The 22,373-nt window shown below is 45.1% G+C and overlaps 1 protein-coding gene across 1 annotated transcript in view; it reads right to left on the reverse strand.

The window, feature by feature from the left end:
* MMP14 (matrix metallopeptidase 14) overlaps window positions 1-22,373 on the reverse strand; it is an 81,685-nt gene that overhangs the window by 12,221 nt on the left and 47,091 nt on the right. Inside the window, exons 3-7 of the mRNA XM_069238243.1 lie at window positions 14,160-14,282; window positions 13,445-13,752; window positions 12,639-12,806; window positions 5,322-5,476; window positions 4,718-4,856 (exon numbers count right to left, since the gene is read on the reverse strand). Coding sequence (XP_069094344.1) covers window positions 4,718-4,856; window positions 5,322-5,476; window positions 12,639-12,806; window positions 13,445-13,752; window positions 14,160-14,282 — 893 coding nt within the window. The remainder of the gene's footprint in view (window positions 1-4,717; window positions 4,857-5,321; window positions 5,477-12,638; window positions 12,807-13,444; window positions 13,753-14,159; window positions 14,283-22,373) is intronic.

Here is a 22,373-nt window from a genome sequence, read left to right on the forward strand (position 1 = left end):
TGTTTACAGGGCACTAGAATTTAAAATGAACAAAATAGTATCTTGATCACGTCGGGAGCAGCGGGCGGGCACTAATTAAGTAGAATCAATTAGTGAGTGATCTCTGCTCCACACAGAGGAACGGAAATTATGCCAGACGTGCCTTGACGAATTACAAAGCTGTAAAGCGGAGTGCCACGGAAACCAACAAATGGTGAGTGACAAGTGGGCTACAAGCCCTTTACTCAACACAACAGTGTCTCACAAGCGAGACACATGCGCTAGTGCATACACCCGCAGACTCAACCCTAAAAATGACACACAAGAACAAAGATTGCTCTGCAGAAGTTCTATCCAACTTCTTAAGATCCTATGCAAGAACTCTATCAATCTTACCTGCAAACCGATCTTCCTCTCACCCAGTTCCTGTATAATTCTACTATTAAATGTGAACTAAAAGTAATATCAAACACCTAAATGCTATAGCGTTTTTCCTCTCACCTGCTCAAGATTGCATGATACCCAAGAAGCAAGTTTCCACCAGTATATGGTATAGTCCTTGCACAAAAAGAAAATGCTTTAATGAATGATCATCAAATATGTATCATCATCCTCTGCATGCCATGCTTTTATTACTCCACTCTTGCTCCAGACTGTGTGTCCTTATTGAGCTCCTATCCAAAACTGCATGCACTGTGGCTTGCATTTCTGTGATGAAATGGGGTGTATTATATGGAGTGGTTGTGCAATCTCACATGTACTACACTTGCCAACCCCTTTAGGACCCTTTGGTTTCGTTTGTAAAACCTTCAGCTCAGCACTGTGTAGCTGTGGCTCTGAGCAGCAAGGCTTACACAAAGGAGTAGGTGTAAAACATTTAAACAGAATCAAAACAATTAAAGACATTGACACGACACTCAAGAAATCAGACACCAATTTACAAAAATAGTTAATATTTTTTTTTATAAGAATTCAGACACCACAACAAAAGATCCCCAAGGGTCCCAGAGATTTGGACAAATAATGAATCAGAGCATTTCACTGAACCGTGAACAAACACTGGCAAATGTAACAAATTTGATACTTTGAGACTTTTTAAAAGGCAAACGTGGGCAAGTATCAATTCTGTCAGTTAGTTACTTCGGGCAACCACCTCTGGCAGGGAGCTATAGTCAGGGGGACCAGCAAGGTTCTCAGAAACAGTTGCCTCCACAAAAGAAGCAGTCTTTAAGAAGTTCCAGCACTTTATCCATGCTGCAATGTATTCCAATAGAGTAGTCCTGAAGCAAGAGATGAAGAATGCTGAAGATGCTCCAAGGTTGCTGTGGATGCAACACTGTCAAAGTCCCACGGGATCCTCTCCCATCTGGTTGAAACCTAGTCGCCACTGGACTACCAGCCGTCTGGTGTTGCAGTCCCAGGCCAAGCCCTGCTGGGTTGATAACCCACCCCCTGGGGGTCCCAGTAGCTCTCTGGCAGCACCCCTGGGCTCATAAACTCTGGTTCAGCTTTGTGTGTTGGGGCTAGGGCACAGGTGCTGCACGACAGCAGTGACAGCAACTTGAAGACTTTGGGCTACGAACCTGCCCAGCAGTTATTGTGTCCCAGTGCTGCGAGCAGGAGACCAGTCGGCTGGCCCTTGAAGTCTCTAGGCTTCACTGGGCTCTGAAGACTATTTCTTCCTGAGCTGGGCACAGCAGACACAGGCCCTCTTTTTGCTAACCACCAGATACAGCAGTGCAGTTCAACAGTGCAGCCTTTCTTTGTCGCTCCCTTAGTCCAGGTCAGTTGAGATCTGAGGACTGGGAGCCAGAGGTGCCCACTTTATGCTTGGAAAACGTCCCGGGGCAGGATGTGGTTATTAGCCAGTGGGCTACCAGGTAACCTCCCACCTGGTGATCACTTCCTGTGAAGTGTGGCTTCTGGCTATCCCAGGATGCACCATTCTGCCCACTCCCAAGACCCCTCTCTAGTTGTTCAGATCTCACTAGCCCAACCCTGGGATATGGCTACATCAGGACTACACACCCCTGGGGAAACCAGTTTTGTAACTGGTTTCCCCTATTTGCTCCTTGTGCCAGCTTGTCTGCCTAAACAATGAGGCAACCCTCCTCTCTAGTGTTAACACATCTGCTTTCCAAAGGCGGCTTCTCCTTTGAGGCCTGCCTTTTGTGGCTAACACTCAAGTGGCTTCCAGCATGAGGGTGATAACACCTCCTTTACCTCCAATCCCTCATTGTTCCAGTTCCTGAGAGTTGTTGCCGCATATCTCCAGGAGGACAGAAAGCCTTCTCGTGGAATAAGCTCCATGTGTGCTCTGGAAGGCACAGAACTTTTAAAGGAAACAAAGTGGCAGTTTTGTAAAAGCTGCTTACTGCAACACGTCACATTATCTTCGACATGAGATACAAGTCGGGTTTAATGTAAAAAATTGCTTAATAACTCAAAGTGCCCGCTTTGGTTGCGCCATTAAGGACTGAGCACAGCTGCGGATTAGAGTGTAATCTTGTACTCGCCAATTGGTCAACCAAGTCATTCCCTGCTGGTATCATGTGTTGCATCCTTCCGTAGAACTCTGTAGACTTACCAGTGGGGTGACTTAGTAGATGTACAGGGAAGTAGTGGTTTTGCCATTGATTTCAATGGTAAAGTCGGGCTACTAGTGCGTGACTGCTCTAACAGTCTGCAAAGAGAGGCTGGGAAACTCTAGGATGGCACAACCAATGCTGCAAGCAATGGGGTACCCCTGTAACTTACATGCTCTGGGTACCAGGGTACCATATACTAGGAACGTCCATGTAAGTTAGCCATCTCCAATTGGGTAGGGCAAATTTGACAAATACTTTAAGATCACAAAACTAGTACGGAGGTCTTGTTTGAAAGAGAGGCATCAGATGGAAAACTTAGGGGTGACCATACAAAAGAGGCATTTCCTTACAATTATCAGTTGTACTTACGGTGAACTGCCCAAGCCTCGCCCCATTGTCCATAACTCTCATTCTCACAAACTGGTACTCACTTATCTACCTACCATCTGTCCATGTTTAACATTTCCTCTGCCCTATTTATTCACCTCACCAGTCATTCTCACAAACTAATATACTCACTCTCCTGATAGGGATGACATCTAATTTCCTCTTATCCCATCAACAAAAAAGTAAGGGAATGCATGTCAGATTTTCTTTTAAAACACAAGACTAAACTCACTAACAAAAAGCAACTAAATTCACCACTAACCGTGAGTTTCAGAATAGTGTGATACTCACCATAATGTGCTTAAAAGCCTCTCCAGAGTTATTAAGCTCTATATAAATTCAATTATAATATAATATACATAATGCTGCTGGCCCCATCAGATGGAAGTGTTGGAATCAGACGCAACTGCAGGATGGCCTGATAGGCTCTCAGTGTAGGCCCTGCTGGTAAGTATGCATAATAGGAGTGTGTGACTGGCCAGGTGGATAAGAGTGAGAGCTTGGAGCCTTCTTGTAACAGTACATGGGTGATTTTGAAAATGGTGAAAATGGTGTAGGCTTCTAGGACAGCTATACTCAGCATCCCAGGCTTACGTATTTATTTAATTGGTCCAGCCATTCAGGATTATCTAAGTGTGCTTAATCCTCCTGAAAGGCAGTACCTGATTCAGACTCTCAGTAGGAGTGCTTAGTTCTATCATATGGGTACATCTACTGGGGTATGTTAACACCAGCAAGAAGTGACAATTCTTTTGAGTCTATGTTCCTCCCCTTCTGGTAAGCGGTCTGCATGTCGGGTTCCTCATTGCAGATGCAGGACACAAGTTTAAGAGAGCAAATCATGGCTAAGCCTGGTATTAGCAAACACACTGCTGGTTTCTCTTCCATTAAACAGCATCTAGAACATCTGAGTGGCAGCTTTTAAAAAGACCAGGGTGTACATGGAGGAAGTGAAATAAGGGTGCATCATACCATCTTTTGTTTAAGTGTCAAACACTACATTTCACCCTGAGCCCTGGTAGGCTCCACGTGATGTATCCCAACCCCTTCGTTTTGAGTGACTGAGGGCTGTCACAATTCAAGGAGCAACAACCTCAGGTGTGGAAAATGGAAACTGAGGGGATGCTACTTGTGTGACATCAACAGGCGGGCCATTTAAGGCAATGTAAATCACCAAATGGCTTGGTTGGCTAGGATGCAGCCTTCCTCCTCTGTCTGGAAATTGTTCATTGTATGGCCAGGCTCGGGAAATCAAAGAAAGCCAGTATGAAAAGGGGGCTATCTGCCAATCCACAGACCTACTACACGTTACTCCCTCTGCTTGTTGCAGTGCTTTGCAAAAAGCAAAACTATTGTGTCTCTCTTATAATGAAACCAGCACAAGTCGCATGGTGCACCCTTCAATAAGAATAAGATGTCATTCTTCTTCTGGCCCCTTTTCTGGACGAGGTAGACATTGTGATATAATTGTGTGATCATTAATGCTTTTACCTAGGTGTATGTAGTCTATGTTAATAAACTTACGTCTTCATCAGATTGATTCTGTTTCGTATTACATAGAAGACAACTCCAAGACCCTGTTGCTATAGGTAGCACATAGACATTCAGTAATGCCAATAATTTGCATTCTACTTCAAAGCCGCTTCGCTTCCACCTTGAAAATTGTGGAGAACACAGGGCCAACACCTAAGGTGTCTTGGAGGAGAGAGAAGGGAGCTGTGACAGAAAGGAATAGTTGATCAAGTACGCAGAACAGTGGTTACCTTTGAGGAAGACAAATTTGCCATCCTTCCGTTCGTAGGCCGCGTTGATGGTACTGGGAAGCCCTTGCCAGAACTGCCCAATGGGGAGAGGGTATCCATCCAAAACTCGGTTTTCACGTACCCGCCAAAACCAGCGTTCCTTAAGGGAAGAAATGAGCACAACATGTAGAAGTCTGTTAATTGGCCAAGCATTTCCACAGCTTCATAGCAACCTCATCAAAAACAGTCACACGGGGTGCTGAACATTCATTACAGGTTACTGCATCCTGTGGCATTAGCTCTAGGTTCAGTTCCTGCGGGAGAAGAACCTGAGCCAGAACTTTAGACAGTGCGAGAGGGATACACAGTCTTCCATTTTAAAAAAAAAGTGTGAACAAAACCTACACTGGATTCTGTGATCCCTACTGCGAACACTGAGGTAGCCTCCAAAATCCGAAGAAATTGGGGTGGGATTCTTGGTCTCCTGCTGTATTATACTGCAACTTCTGGAGTCTGGAAGCAACCCCTTGGTAGTACAAAGATCCTAAAATGGACTACTGTGCCTCATACACTGTCCACGCATGCTCTATTCGATTTGGGTAATCATTTTTTACTTTGCCCTCACCTTGAACACAAACATCTCTCCCCTCAGCACGGCAATTGTGTCAAAGTTTCCTTCGCATATGTTGGGCCCGAATGTGGGAATATGTGGATTGCGTGTTCTTGGCTTCGTGGTGGTTGTTGTCTTGGTGGATCTGGTTGGGACGTTCCCTCCATGACCTATGGAAAAAAAATATTAAAAAGGAGGTTTAATGCACTAGTGAATATCCTAAATGTTGGCTCACAGAGAGCTTGTGTGCACACACATTTCATCCAAAAACCATCAGGAGGTACCTTACATTGTGCTAACTAAACACCATAATGCCATTCTTTCGACAAAACTTTAGGACATACCTTATTTCTACCTCCAACAGGGCCTGCTACAGTATTTTAACAGCAGTAGGATATAGCCATATTAAACTACTATCATTTACCTACCGCATGAACACAAGGGTGTTACTATTCTCTTCTCAGAAATTGCACAACACTTTGTTTTTAAGGTGAAATTAATCGGTGCTGTGGAGTGGTAAATTACAAGCTTGAACTCCTTAAGAACATGAGTTGGGAACACCACTTCCCCACTCCTGTTTCAGAAAAGTGCAGAGCTCGACGATGCCTTTGGCAGAGAAGAGTAGATCATAAAGTCCTAATACTTATCAGAAATTATGATAGGAAAAAAAAAAAACAAAAAAAAAAACTAATTGGAACATTTCGAGATCCATGAAAATAAACAAGTGTGTGACTCGCACTGCATTAGCGGCAAGCAAATTGCCAGTTGACCTGCTTCTTTTCGAAACTATAGACCTCCCTGAGGTACAAATATTTGCTTTCATTGAAGTTATGTAGTTAAAAATAAGCATTTGCAAAGCCAATAGATCTACTTTTTTCGTTATAGTAATAGCTGGGTGACCTGACTGCCATAGAAATAAGGAGCCTGACTTATGACTACGCCACTCGTAAAAAGTGGCTGCAAATTGCGCACCAACTTTTGGCAAACTGAATAGTATTTTGCAAACCAACCTATGTAGTATAGGTCGCTTCACACGGGAGTTCCAAAACAACCTGGCTAATTAACATTCATTAAGCAGATTGCAATTTGCAACCCCATGTGATTGGCAGCAATCACATGCATAGTGGCGTGCAAGAGACAACAGGCTACCAACCCAGTGATTTCATTTCAAAATGAAGGGCCTGATTTAGAACTCGTCGGATGGGTTACTCTGTCACAACGGTGACATACATCCCATCCACCAAAATCTAAATCCCATATGATAGTATGGGATTTCGATTTCTGTGGACGGGCTATCAGTCACCGTTGTGATGGAGTAACCAGTCTCGCAAGTTCTAAATCAAGCCCTAAATCTTTTTTTCCCTTGAAAGTAGTGTGTGTTTCTTAAAGGAACCAGTGCCACTCAAAAAAAGAAAGTATTCTATTTTGGAAAACTTCAGGGGGAAAAGGCAGTGGTCTCTGGACCACTGCCACCTCCCTTTGAGGCTGGTAACATAACTGCAACAATCTTTTGCAATGCAATAGGTCTCACATTTGTGAGAGTTAGTGGTATTGGCATTGGCATTGTAAATGACAATGAATTTTACCTATGTGTTTTGGTTTGGAGTGTAGTGGATGTATGCCAGGTGCCACAGCGACCCTCCAAGGCCTGTCGCTGCAGGAGAGAGGACACAACAATGCCACCATCTTGGGAGTGTTTTTGCCTCATTCCTACAGACTGGCTCTGGTACCATAGAGATGCAACCATTCCTAGTGTGTTTACCTAAACCTTTATAGCACCAAACCTTTGTGGCATTTAACCCGGAGAATGAAGGGGGTCAAAAGAGGTAGGAGCAAAGTAAAAGGGGCAGCCATATATGTCTGTGTAACTTTTAAAGGACTTTTTCCTCTACATTGACAATACCAGCTTAACTTTTTAAAACATTGACATAACAACACTGTATACAAAGAAAATAACAGAAGAGGCAGCTTGTTAAGAATGGGACCTTGTTGGAACTGGCCCTTTTTGCAGGGTCATCCCCAAACTTTTTGCCTTCCTTCTCCTATTTTTCTGACCTCTTTTTGTTGGCTTCAAGACTGAGCACTTTATCACTCCTGATCAGTGCTGAAGTGCATGTGCTTTCCCTTCTAAACTTGGTATGATAGGCACATTTAATGTAACTAAGTCCCTTGTATCCCCTATAACCAGGGACTGTAATTTAAATGCTACTAGTGGGCCTCCAGCACAGCTTGCGCCACCCACAGAAGTAGCCTTTCAAACCTGTCTCAGGCCTGCCACGGCAGCGCCTGCATGCGTAGTTTACTGCCATATTGACTTGGCAAGTCAAAGTACGTGCCATGGCCCAAACTTCCTTTTTACTACACATAAGGCACCCCTAAGATAGGCCGAACTAGCCCTATGGGCAGGGTGCTGTGTAAGTAAAAGGTAGGACATATGCCTTTATGTACTACATGTCCTAGTAGTAACAAACAGCCTATTAATTTTCTCACTAATGTGAGCGCTGCTCCTCTCATAGGATTGCATTGGAAATGCCTTAACATATGTCTACGTGGTATTGTCTGATCTATGAGGGGTGGCATAGGCATGTTTGGTATGGTTGGAATGGTGATAAGAAATGCTGCTTACTGGTGTGGGTGGAATTTTTTACCATCATAGGAATACCACTTTTAGAAAGTGGGCATTTCTCTGTACTTATTACTCTGGTGTTTTGCAGCTTGACTCCAATCCACTACTGGGGCAGAGTGACAGCTGGGCTTTGTGCATACTTCTCAGACAGCCTGCACACAGGGAGGGTGGAGGTGTCACAAGAGTGCATCTGCAAACTGAATGGTTTTCCTAGGCTGGGAGCGGTGGAGGCGGAGCACACCTGCATCTGTAAAGGCTGGGCCCTGGCCTCACACAAATGGCTCATTTACCCCCTACTGATATCTGGAGCCAGTGCTGGAGGAGAAAGGGGGGATTCATGGAACCGGTAAGTGCTGGTTGGACCCCTGTGTCTCTTTGTGTCTTTTTGTACTTGGGACCGAACCTCTGCCAGGAGGACTGCCTGACTGCACAAAGGACTCATCTGGACTGCTCTTTTGATGCCCTGCTGCCTGGTGTTTGCTGGGTGGCATGAAAGACTCTTCTGGATTACTTTTTTTGTATGTTGGCCTGCAGCCAGCCTTTCCCCCGACTCTGGACTGCCAAGGTTCTGTGGAGCTGCTAGAGGGAACTGCCACTTGAACTCCTTGTTGTGTGTGCTGGCCTGTTTGCCCGTGTCCCCCCTCCGGTGCCTCTCGAGGAGCCCAGCACGTGGGAAGCACTGCGTACTGCTCCTTGGCCCTTTTCCAAAACTAGCACAGGAGAGTGCCTCATTCTTCCGGTCTCGCTCTCTTGTTGTTGTCCCTAGCACATGAAGAGCACCTTCTCTTTCTTTTTGGCCCTGGGGCTTGCAAAGCAGGTTCTCTCCAGAGTGCCAGTGGGATTTTCCCAGTGTTTGGTGCAGTACTCTGGGCTTCTTGTGCCCATTTCTCTCTAGGGATACTCCTAGAGGGACTCCCTCCCCCCCCACTAGTTCAAAAGATGCACAGAGAGGAGGTGAACCTGCCAAGACACTGACTGGGATCACCTAGGGTGCCGCCTCCAGAAAGCAGCAACCCCTGTGGGCATGGCCAAGCACACCACTCTTGGGAGGGGAGCTATTGGTTCCCAATCGGTTCTCCTCAATATTCTTTGCACACAGGGGCAGGGGCCGAGAAGGACTACACTGCTACTGCCCCCTGCACAAGCCTTCCCCCACTGGTGAAATCCTAACGAAGGAAGTGGGGGGGGGGGGGGCGGATGTGGGTCAGGGGGGAGAGAAAGGTGATGTTTGCCTTACTTGAGAGAAGGGGGAGGAAACAGGTCCCGATCACTTTGCAAGCCCCTCAGCAAGGTGCTGCAGGAAATTACCGTAAGACGCGTAGTAGGCCCAGTTTCAGTTGGATTACCATATTATGCATTATTAGACGTGGAATGTGATTTCACTGAATTATTTATGTGATGTGCCTTGTTTAGGAACGCTTGTATAGCATGCCCTGCTGATGATTATATATATTGTTTTGTTGCCTGACATTTGCCACGTGGGAATGTTTTATTGTATGTACATTCATGATGAGGTCTTGGCATTCCTGATATGTTTATCCTGACATTGCCTTTTTTTGGTGATAATGACAACCTGACTACTGCTTGTGTTGCAAATACCCAGTAATCTATATATTTACCGACTACTGCTTGCTTTCGCAGAGTACTAGTAACATGTGCAATGTTTTCACAACTGCTCGTGTAGCAGGGAATTACTGATAAATCGTGTTTGGTCTAATGGTGTTCTATGCAATACAGTTTATTTTTATATAACTTGCTATAGCTTTTCCTTTGTAGTGTATTTATTGTATCACGTGTGTTGTACAAACACTTTACACATTGTCCTGGGATAAGCCTGACTGCTCCTGCCAAGCTACCAAGGGGGTGAGCAGAGGTAATCTTGGGTGTGTCACTCTCTTGCCCCGACTAGAGTGGTGGGTTCTGCCTGGCTAAGGCGCATACCCTAGCCAACCAGAAGCCCCATTTCTAACACCTGCTTTGCAGCACTATGAAATGGCAGAACCTGTATTACCAACTGCTATTTAATAAAAAACAAGTTATTCCCAGACTGCCCCAATACGCACCGGACAAAGAACCCCAGGAGAGAGGGAGTGGCATTAGGGCCAGGGCTACTGACTTTGGAGCTGGGAAACACGCTTTGACTCTCGGCGCTGGCTCAACATCCTATGATTCTGGGCAAATCACTTAATCTCTCCTTGCTACCAAAAATGAATGTGTTCTTGTGTAATGCAACTAGTGCTCATGTAAAGTGCTGCAAGACATTTGTATTGAGTTTGCGATATTTTAATGTGCAAAAAAAATAAAATATATAAGCACTCCAATAACTTCGTGCTGAGTTTGCGCTACATAAAACTGCAAGAAAAATAAATAAAAAGACCCCACAGACATCGCAAAGAAACAGCAAGATGCCCATAACCAAGGAAGACAAACAACAACCCGCCACGAGCAAAGCGGTGAGGCAAAAGAAAAAATAGCGTGTCACACTAAGGTACATGGCTGATTGTGCAATAATCCATGTAACGTAGTCAGTCGCCAAGGTGGTAACAAAACAGCCTCAAGGTGGGACAAAACAGAAGCATTTACCAGAGACATCAAGAAGTTTTTGAAAGGCAGGCCCAGGAACAAAGGAAAGTGATGGGCATGAGATTGGTGTGGTTAAAGCCCACAGAATAGATTACAATATGTCGAGAAGAGCAGCAACACCTTCCCCTTTTGCAAATCAATTACCAGTCCCAACTCGGGGTCTATAACTCATCTGTGGTTTGCAACTGCAGTTCTAATCCATCGAAACATTCCTTCATAAACCAGAAATGAGGGAGTCCCTTTCACGACCCCCCCATTTGAAATTCAGAAAGATCACAAAAGCCCTTTTCTAACTCGTAGCAGGGTGTTTGTACATAAAGAAAAGCCCCTAGGTAGTCGCAGCCCTGGATGATCACAAAGGGCTTTGAACACGAGGCACAAGATTCCAAAATGAAGCAAAGTTTTGGACTACAAAATAATATGTAAACAGGGCCCTTTAGCCCAAAAACAAGCATTAGCAAAATTACGATATATGCTCAAAGAAGCGTGTTATTAAAAGGCTTCAGATGCTTGTGTTTTGAGTAGTGAGCTTAAAAGCCATACACAGCAAAAAATTGCCAAGTAATCATAGACCGTAAAGTAAAACAAATAAACGTGCAAGGGCAATTAATGAATAACTGTCTGCATAGCAGACTAAGTCACTCAAACTGAAAAACACTTTCTAAGCAAAGAAGCCATAAATCAGCACTCAATCTCGAGCCTGGAAAGTAAATACATCAAAGGACACAGTCATGTGTAGTTACGAGCTATGCACAGATTAAGTAACACCTGAAGTCTCACAAAATGGGAACACATACGGGACAATGTACCCATAAACCAAATACCATGGATTTGAAGGACTCCCCATGCATATAACGGCATACCATGAAAAACACAAAGAAATCTTTGTTGCCAAGTGTTGCAGGTGACACTATAGGAAAACAACATGTAATGATCGATATTAGACAAGCTCTGTCCATAAATGTGGTGTCAGTCCCAACAAGAAAATCATGTTAACAACAAATTCAAGATGTGCCAAAATTAATATCCCCATTAAGAACATCAAATTGCCACCCACCTGCCTCTCTCCCTTTCTTGTTGAATGAACGCTTGTTGATCCCTGTGGCAATCGGTAAAGAACAGAACTACCACCAGAGTGTGTAACTAGACCGCCATTTTTGACTTGCAAATATAAATACTCCAATTTACCTGAAAAATGTGCAGTTTGCTATTGCGCTTCCCAAAAATTCCTTTGTTACAAATACATTTTCCAAAAAGCCTTTGGCAGATAATTTTGTGGAACTGCAGAAGTTCCTTTTTGCTGCGTAACTTCTGGTGTTCAAAATAGATAGCAAATTCAATTATTCTAATAGAACAAATGCGTTGATGAAAATGGGAAACTACATTATAGGATTCGAATACTAGGACCAAGCGTGAGACAATGGTTAGAAATATAGCACCTAGAGACATAGGCTTGTACAGCTCATTCCTTTTGAGATTTGGAATATCACACTACAAAGTCTGTGTTTTCTGCGATTTGTCTTAATCAGAGTTCTGTCCAGGCTTATTTTCTCAGTTAGAACTATTCTACATCTTCTACACAATCCGCCGAAAATCCAGCATAGTCACCCACTGAGCAATCCCAACATGAAACCACTCAGCTGCACATTATCTACCACAGAATTAATCTATCAAGGTATGAAAAGATACAGAACCAGATTTATAAAGCAGATATCAAATTACCCTCCCATTCACAAACCCCAAAATCCAGCAATCTGCTCAGCCATCAATCAAAAAAAAGACAGCCACGCACCCAGTCTAACTTCCATCGATCAAAGCCACACATTGACCCAGCCAGCAATCTATTTAAACACTCAAAACCTCCCATCTAACTATAGGTCTCTCACCGACAACCATTCTCTCATAAGTGCTATCCCGTTCCGCTATCAACATTAGAACCTCACCAGTCCGTTCACAAAGTAATCCAATCATCAGTTCACACGCAGCTTAATAAAGGTAGTAACCCATCTTTCAATGACCATAACAAGCAGGAGGTTTAAGGTTTCAAGCAAGTCTATTAACATTTCCAGTTTCTCTCTAAGCTTAGCTCCACCCTCTTCCACTGCCCTACTTAAAATACTCACTGCTTCCGTACAACTCCTGTATGCCACGACGGTCATCATCTGGCAGCTCAAAGTTCTGGGTGTCCATCCACTGGTAGAAGGGTGCCATGATGGCAGATGGATCATTGGAGTGTTCTAGACCCAGGGCATGGCCTAGCTCGTGCACAGCCACCAAAAATATGTCATTACCTAGGGGAAATCAGGAGAAACAAGAGACTTCACTTACATTACAGTACAACGAATAGTAAGAGCTCCAATTAAGACCAGTAGCCCATTCAAAAGGAAGTCTCTTCAGCCAGAAATGGCTATGGAACTGCCACACATCAGGGCACCTGGTAGACGTTACATGCACAAAGAACTTCAGAACAAAGAGGTGAGTCACAAATAGCAGTGGGGGAGGGACACATTGAACACATGCTTGATGTACTAAAGAGATGTTTTTTTTTCCAACTATGAAAATATTTTTGAGTGGGTGGGTGTATTCTTTTTTCTGACCTTTTCTCAGGAGCAGAGATCAAAGAGAAAGGGAAAGCTCCTTAAATTTGCCCTGACTTTTCTGTGGTCTCACTTTACTACTTAAAATCGATATTTTCCCACTGGCCTAACTCCCCTGGTTGCTCCCCCCAGGGAGAGTCAGAGAACGACATCCTACAGAAATACAGCAGACATGGGTGTGGCAGTGACAACCAGTGAACAGATTCAAAGTGGCATCGACAGGATTTCTACACAGGACTGCCAGTAGCCAGAATGCCAGGAACTGAAAGGTGCTGAAGTGTTTCACACCAGGAGATAGAAGTAGATTGCTGGTCTGCTGCCACTCAACTTACCAGCGAGGTCATCGTTCCTTGCTGTCCAAGGTTCAGCAGCATCAAAATGTGTGTCCCCGCCTATGGCAGGACCGGGGAAGTAGGCATGGGCCAGAAAGCCACCCTCGCCATCAAAGGGGGTGCTGTCGCCATGGAACCCTTCAGCGAAGAAGAGCATGATGTCGGCATGTTTCTCATGTCCGTCTCGGATGAGGTGGTAATCGATTTCCCGGAATCGAAGCGGTGTGACCTCTTGCCACACACGAAAAGCTCGACGGATTGCCTCGTTGGTCTCATACTCTCCAATCTTAGGACTGTAGTTCTGGATGCTGCCAAGACGGGGAAACAAAGGGTCACAGAAGGAACTTGAACAGCATCAGTACAAGATTTCCTCACATACCAGCTGCAGTTTGAAGTTCCCTTAAAAAAAGCAACCAAAAAAAACCACACAAACACAGCAGGTGCTGCACATGCAACAGCAGTGCAAGACACATACACAGGCTATAGCTATAGCACCAACATCAGGAGTAGAAGTCTCTCTTGCAATCACAAAATGGCGGCGGCAGCAGCAGCAGTGCAAGCGCCCTTCACACGCACTGAAGTGCAGGCGCGGGCAGCGGCAGTTCAATCTGGTCTCATACACAAGTAAAACCGCTGTAGAAGAAATGCAAGCTTCCGCCAGATGACGATGCACCCACTTACACACAGTACAGTACCAACCAATGGTGCCACTCACCAGAATGTGAGATCCGTCTGCGTCCACTTAAGCCCCTGAATGGCATAACGTTTCCTCCGGACATTGGCTTTGATCTCTGAACCAAACTTATCGGGGACACCACAACGAGGTTTCTTCATTGCCCTGCAGGGGTTAAGATATCAGTACACGTCACTGAGTGGCAATGGACAGAGACCGGGCACGAGGACCATGGGGACACTGAAGGGTTTTCTGAGTGATAAACAGGATGCCATAAAATAGAAAGATGAAGATGTAAGAAGTGGTGGGGGGGGGGGGGGGATGGTGGGGGGGGGGAATGGACGAGAGCTCTAGCTGGAATAGGAGAGGACCAAGCGTTGCTAAGATGGCAAGAAAAGTTGGCTGTAGAATGGGATATTGAGGGCTGAGAAGGCAGAGATGGCATGAGATAGAATTAATGCTGAGGTCACTTAGGAGACATGTGGTGGGGGGGGAGCCCGGCAAGATGAGAGCACCAGAGAGGAACAAGGTGAAGGCATCGCTGCGACAGCAAGAAATGGTGGAGGCGGAGGGAAGGAATAAGAAATTCGGAGATTAACAGTTGAGCAACCATAGTAGCAAATATGTGGGAAGGAGGTGCCTAGAAAATAAGGCATTAATCAATAATAAGGCACAGCTGGGATAACATATTAAAGGTGTTAGCTATCCGAGGAATGGGTCAGTTGCAGTCTGGCAAATATTGAGTGTTATAGAGGGGCTACTGAATTAATAAGATCGTAAGATGTGTATAAGGAAGAGGTAGACTCCGGAAGCATGGAGCTAAAGTAAAAGTAAACCACAACCAAGAGAACACAAAAGGAGAACTGTATCATGAACATCAGGTCAAAACTCTGGACAGGCGGGAATGCACAGAGCATTCATCCACTGCGTGGTTGGTCAAATCTCATCAGGGCTCCTAGCCTCTTGTGTTAAAATAAAGGAAAAGGCAGGCACAAGTTGGCTTAAGAAGAACTGGAGAATGCAGGTGGGCGCTGGCCTCAGAGAAGGCTTTAAAGGGACAGCATCGAATTAGTACAGGGAATAATTTTTCCCTACTTTTATGTTTGACATTGTTTCAGATGCTCCGATCAACTGCCAAAATATGTTGGGAGAATGATGGGAGCGTAGGCCAGGCCAAGCAGCAGAAGAACAGATCATGAAGGATTCGCAAGACAGAACTGAACATCAGCTTCTCAAACCAAAATAAAGGTAGCGTATACAGAACACTTGTAGTGGCTACCAAGTGCTGCCCCACAGATATCACAAGCAGGAACTTGTTTCTGGGAAACAAGAAGAATAAAATGATTACTTACCCAAAGGATTAGTTTTGCATCTTGAAGACTTTCTGAAGTCATATGCCGTCCATTATTACGACACTTAGTGGCCGGGTCCGGAATTCCCTAGATTTTCTTTTCCCACGTTTTAATTTTTTTTAAGTGGACATAGTTGTCAACCCTTTGGGGTTGACATTTTGGTGGTATGCCCCTTGTCCAGGAAGCTCCACTTCGTGGTAGACACTTTTAGATTAATTTTACCCAGCGTCCTTGTGTGTTTTTTCCCTTGGATTGTATAAACTGTCCCAATCTCCCCTGCTCCAATGTTCGCACTCGTTTGCTGGCACGGGGTGGGTGTAATTGGGTCACATGTGAATCCACAAAGTATTCAAGCTGAAAAACTACACCTACAGGTAAGTAACTATTTAGTTTTACATTGTAATCTTTCTGGATTCTCATGGTGTGCGTAGATTATGTACTGGTGTTTTCCTATCATGTAGGAGGTTGGGTGGAGAATGAGTGTGAGTTTGCTAACAGATGTTTAAGTACTTTCTGTTCCTCCTGTGCTTCTTTGCTTGCTTGGAAGTAGATACAGTAGTATTTTGGAAAGGTATGCATGAAGGCCCATGTGGCCTCCATGCAGATGTCTTTGATTGAGACATTCACTAAAAAAGGCCAGCATTGCCCCTTTTTTCCGTGGAGGAAGCCCCTGGGTTTTCATCAATCACCATTACTGCTGTGCAACACCTCAGTATTGTCTAGAACCAGCGGTCTCCAACGAGTAGCTTTTGACCTACTAGTAGATCTCAAGCTACCCATAAGTAGCTCTCCTGTATGTAGCACAGCACACAAAAACAGAAAAGTTTATATTTAAAACAAACATGTAAACTTGTCTGATGTGGTCAGTATTAAAAGTCTAATATTTGTAGCTCTGGATGATTTTCAGCAACATAAGTAGCATTTACTACAGAAAAGATTGGAGACCCTTGGTTCTTGCAATAGTTTCATTTGTCACTGGTAACCCTTTTGTTGCTGATGAGAAAGACCAAAAAAAAAAACCCAAACATTTTTGTTTCCTGTGTGTAGCACATCACCCCCTCCTGACGTCAAGCATGTGTAGGGTGTGTTCTGCTTCTGACATTGGGTCCTGGAAGAACTTGGGAAGTTGAACGGTTTGGTTGACATGGAAGTGTGAAACAACTTTTGACAGGAATTTATGGTTAGTGCTCATGACTACCCTGACCCTGTGAATTTGAATGTATGGTTCCTGCACTGTTAATTTTTGCAGTTCACCCACTCTGTGGAGGGATGTTATCACCATCAGGAAGGCAGTCTTTGAAGTAAAGAATTGTAGACCTGTGTACTGGGTTCAAAAGGTAGTTTCATCAGTTGCATAAGCACCAGAATTAGGTTACATATGAGGGTTGCCTCTGCTCTGGACGGCACTATTCTTTTTTACTCTCTCCAGAACCCTCCTGATCACTGCTGTGTGAAAAAAATCTTTTTCCTATCACAGACCCTTGTGTGAGCCAGAATTGTTGCCAGGTGTATCTTTAGTGTTGGGTAAGACAGTCCTACATTCTACAGGAGTGTGAGATATTTTAAGACTGTGGCATCCTCTGGTGTGGGCTGTGGGCCATGGTCTTTGGTGCACCATTTTCAAAACCTTTTCTATTATTAAGAATAACACTTCTGAGGTGTCAATCTTCTTGCTTCTCTTAGTACCTCTAAGGTTTTTTTGGAAGCTGGAGATATCCAAATTCTCACACGCGTAGTGATTTTGCTTTCTGTTGAAAGACTTTCCTCTACTGCTTGGTAGAATACCCTGCCATATTGGTAGTGGCATCACGACCGCCAAGGTCGGCGAAGCATGCTTGTCAGGCCCAATATGATTAGGAGGGCCATACTCATCTGTTTGAGCCTCTTATTACAAGGGCAATGTGGGGAATTGGAAAAGTGTGTGCAGATTTCCCTGATCATTGAACCGCTAGGGCATTCCTCACTGCTTGCCGGCTTTAGTATCTGGATGCAAAGTCTCGGCATTTCGCATTCTCTTGTGTTGTGAACAAGTACACCTGTTGGGCATCCCACCTGCTAAAGATCCTGTGGCCCTTGCTGTTTCTATTCCATTCACTGGACTGGTTTGTTCTTTTTAGTCTGCTTCTTTGTTTTTCACTCCCCTTTGTCTGTCTGCTTCCGTGTTTTCCACTGCCAGCATGTGGATTCCCACTAGAACTGTGTTCCTCTGCAAAGCCCATGTCTATATCTCCTGTGCTAGAATGGCTAGGTTACTTGATTCTGTGCCCTCCCACCCCTGTTTGTTGAGGTAAAAGATAGTTGTAGCTTTCCCCATGTAAGCATTTGTTTGTGGCTTGTAGTGCTGTAGATTCTCATGTTTTTCATACTCCTGTCATCTAGTGTTGGGCTTGGACATGTGCAATTTGTTTTTATAAGTTACGAGGTATAATGACTCCTCCTACAACTGGTAATGCGCAAGGACACTGGCCCCACTGGGAGGATAAGGGTGGAGCACTGAAAGGAAAAAATAGATGACCATGCAAAAGAAGAAAGAGAAAAGAACATGTGCAATGACTACATGCCACAAACAAATGCTTACAGGGTAAATAACCGATCCAGATCGTGGTATGTGTGGCTGTAGATATGCATGCTCTCCATAGACTGTAAAGCAGTACTCCCCTAAGCAATGGCAATCCGGAGGATGTTGAAGAGGACTGAAAAAGACTTTGTAGCACAGCTTGGTCAACCTTAGCTTGTTACCATGCTAAGACGTCCACACAGTACTGCCTGGTGAGCATGTGTGGAGTGGACTAAGTAGCTGCCTTAGATATGTCAAGTATGGGAATGTTGCTGAGAAAAGCCATAGAGGCCCCTTTTTTGTGAGTGGAATGCGGGGCCAGCAGTTGCCTTTGGCTTTAGCATAGCAAGTTTGAATACACTTGACAAGCCATCTGGCCATGCCCTCTTTTGGACAGGGTGGTAATAAGGACAACTCTACTGTTATGAACTTGAAAGTAGAGCTCCTCCAGGGTAAGAGCTTGGGGCTCGATCACACGCTGTAAAGACTTGATGGCCTCAAGGAAGGCAACTATCCAAGATAGATACTGGAGAAGGCACGAGTGGAGGGGTTACAAAAAAGAGGGCCCATGAGTTGAGTGAGTACTATACTGAGGTCCGGGACCGGTGATCTCCCTCTACTGGATCTAGACTCTGCACTGGAATAAAGAATCTGAACATGGTGACCATGCCATGGAGCTTCCAGGGTGTATGTCTGACTTCATAGAGGAGAGACAAACCACCATATGGCCGACGACAGAAGCTGCTTTATTGGAGGTGTCCTTGCTGGTGCGCATCTTCTCTTCAGCTGTTTGCTGTTTCATTTCACTGTTCTGAGTTCTAGGTAGCAGGGTTGGAGGGCTTGAGGGTATCTGCCCAGCTGGTCTCAGATTTTGTTCCACCTCCGGTGTGGAGTACTGGTCATCTTGGGGGTGGAGGTGCGCGGGCTGGAGATGCTGAAGTGGATGATGAAGTGATCGGTCCATGCGAGTTCTGTGACATGGCTGTATTTCATGAGGTTGCTGGAGGTGAAAATGGAGTCCAACGTGTGTCCTGCAGTGTGTGTAGGGGCATGGATGATCTGGGTCAGTCGGAGGCTGCTCATACTTTATGGTCCTTAAGTGTAGTCTTATTTGCAGAATGAGCGAGATACAGGAAGATATCATTGCCCATTAGTGTCAGAACTGTCCTCACTGTCACAGATTGACCCTTCAGGTACAGGCAAGCTTGCTCAGTTATTCCTTTCATCCTTTTGGGCACTGGGTAGGTATGTGCTGTCTGAAGTCAGTGTCGCTCCCAGAATATCTTCTACTGCTCTGGGTGTGGAGATAATTTCTCATGAGTTATGGTGAATCCTACCAGTTGTAATGTGCCAATGGCCATTTGTATGTCTTGTTGGCACTTCTGTTCTGAACTTGCCTTTACTAGCAAGTCATCCAGTTAAGGGTAGATGTGTCTATATTGTCTCCTCCTGTGAGCGGCTACTGCCACCAGGCATTTTGTGAACACCCTTGGTGTCGATTTTATGCCAAAAAGTAGCACTCTTAACTGGCAGTGTACCTTCTCTAAAATGAATCTGAGGTACTTACTGTGCCCTTGCTTCATTAGTATATGTAGGAAGGCATCCTTTAGGTCCATGGTGGCCATGTAGTCTCCTTTCCTTATGAGTGGGATTACTTCTTGCAGTATTGTCAACGTAAAGTGTTGTGTTCATATAAAATTGTTTAAATGTCTGAGATCTAGTATTGGTCTCAGTGTGATGTCCTGCCTTGGGGCTAGAAAGTACGCGAGTAGTCCTCCCGGTATGGGAATATTTTTGTAGCTTGTTTTTGATAAGTTCTTTGACTTCCTGTCACATTTGTATGAGTTATTGATCCCATAATGGTTCTCTCTTTGGGAAGGGCTAGAGGCCAGAAGAGGCTGTTTCTTGACGAGTTCAATGCAGTGGCTGTGTTTTATTATGTTTAGTATCCAATTGTCTGAGGTGATTGATCTCCACTCCTGGAGGAAACTCTATTCTCCCCTCCCATTGATGTTTTGTGGTGGGATTCTTTGCCTGCTCCCACCACACCCCCTCATGGGTTGGCCTCTCCCTCGGCTTTTCCACAAAAGGGCTGTCTTGCCCAGTGCTGCCACTGCTGCAGGCAGGTCTAGTGCACAGCATCCTGGCTAAAACCTTGCTGTTGGTAGACTGGTGTATAGTCCCTGCCTGCTGTCCCCTTGTGGTCATGCCTTCTTTCTTGAAGGATGCCCTGAACTGCAAAGCACCCATTGCCTTTGAGGTTTTATTGTCCTTAATTTGTTGTAGTGCCTTGTCCACATCTAGTTAGAAGAGTGCTTCTCCTGTGAAGGGCATGTTGATTACTGATGCCTGCACCTCCATCTTGAACCCGAAGACCCCTAGCTTGGTGTGCCAGTGCACATTTACCTATTGGCCGCATCCAGTGCTGACCTGAAGCAGGAATCTGCAATGTTCCTTCCATCTTGGATGACTGCTTTGCCGCTCTTCTTAAATTCCTCTGGGAGGTGTTGGATGAGGTGTTCCACTTCATCCCACTGCTGGTGGCCGTAGCGGTTGAGAAGGGCACTGGAGTTGACAGTTCTGCATTGTGTAGCTGCTTCTCTTTTCATCATCCTGCCCACCAGGTCCATCCTCCTGCTCTCCTTCTCTATCCGGTGATTGGCCTCCATTTCTCTCTTCTCTGAGGGTTGCGAAACCCCTTTAAGGAGTTGTTTAACTACTACTTTCTTTGTAGGAGTTGTTTTTGGCTTCGAGCAGGAATTTTTTTTGCTCAACCTTGAGTGGCTGTTGCCCGGCTTTGACTATCAACACTAACAGATCAGCAGGTCTTTGGATACTTGTCCTTTGGCCCTTCTCGTATGCCTGCTGATGATGAGGGTTGGTTAGGCTGCTTGCTCCCATTGCTGTCCTTTGGTTGGGACTCGAACGGCTCTTTTTATGCCTACCTCTAGCTGTTGAGTATTTTGATGCTGAGGCAGTCTTTGAGGACTTGAGAGTCCAGGCCTTTAGGCGTCCTTGTTACCGTTTGCTGCTACATTTTTTTATTTTTGAGTCTCTTATCGCCCTCCTCACAGCCTCCCGATTTTCGACAATGACACTTTCCTCTGTGTCCGACTCTCCTTCTTCTGCCAGCTCAGAGTCCTCGATGTTCTCTGCATCATCCTTGCTGGAGTGGTCCAAGTCCTTCAGGGACTCCTGTGTTCGGTGTGTGGCCATGGTGTGAAGTTCCATGTGCTATCCGAGTCTTGCTTTCAGCATCTTCAGGTTAAATTCTGTGCAAGCCTCCCAGTCTTCTGTGCTGTGGTCTTTCAGGTGGCACATTCTGCAAGCCTCACTGGGATCTCTCCACGTGAACTTGTGGTGGCAGTTGGAACACAATTTTAAAGAGGTGTTCTCTGTGTCTCTTTGCTGCCTCCCTCCCCTGCGTTCTCAGACGAGGAAGTATTCACTAGTGGCCTTCACCGGCAGGGTCTCCCATCGCAGTGAAGAACGCTCACTTCATCTGCTGTTCAACCTTTCACGCCTTCCATGATTTCTGGTGTTTTTGTTGGGGGAAAAAACCTTGGGGATTTCAGTCACTTTGTAGGATTCTTTTTAGCTCCTCCGTTCTGCTTTCATACCCAACAGCAGAAAAGAGAATCTGAGATGTCGACCATGCACAAGAACGTCCCGGCCATATCTCTGACGTCACACAGGGGATTGACTTACTGCCAAATAGTGGTTGACAATGTCCAGAAGAAATAAATAAATAAGAGAAGAAACGAGATTCTGGACCCATCCACTAGAAAGTGGAATCCAAAATATGAATCCGGAAAAGGATTCATGCTGCATAACTCAATTAACAGATTTGCAGGTGCTACATGCAGTCAAATATCATGTGATGGTTCTTGTATTGGGCAGTCCTCGAGTTTATGAGGAGACACAGTCAACATTGTGGCAGACAATTTCCAGTCTACCATAGGGCACATAAAGGGAACTACAGTGACTATGGTCTCTAGATGTTGAAGATGGGTTTTGGGCTGCATTCATAAATGAAAGCTAATACAAAGGAATCATTGGTCTTCGCACTTTAGATCTCCAGACGCCCCTGGTTAAGCCTTTGTGTTGGCCATAAAAAAGGGTGTAGTTCACTGCCCCTTGAATGAACTGAGAATGGCACAACCTAAGGCAGACTCGGATGATCAGACCTAACCAACATACAAAAGGACCTATGCAGGAACAGCAGACCCCAGAATATCTCTCCCAGTAAAGACAGACCCAGACTAGGTGTATCACTCTCCTTTTCTGGGGAGTAACAGGCATGTGGATGTTAACAGTGTGACTGCATGTGGAAAAGTACACTGGAGT

This window comes from Pleurodeles waltl, chromosome 6, assembly GCF_031143425.1.
Source record: "Pleurodeles waltl isolate 20211129_DDA chromosome 6, aPleWal1.hap1.20221129, whole genome shotgun sequence".
Lineage (NCBI taxonomy): Eukaryota > Metazoa > Chordata > Amphibia > Caudata > Salamandridae > Pleurodeles > Pleurodeles waltl.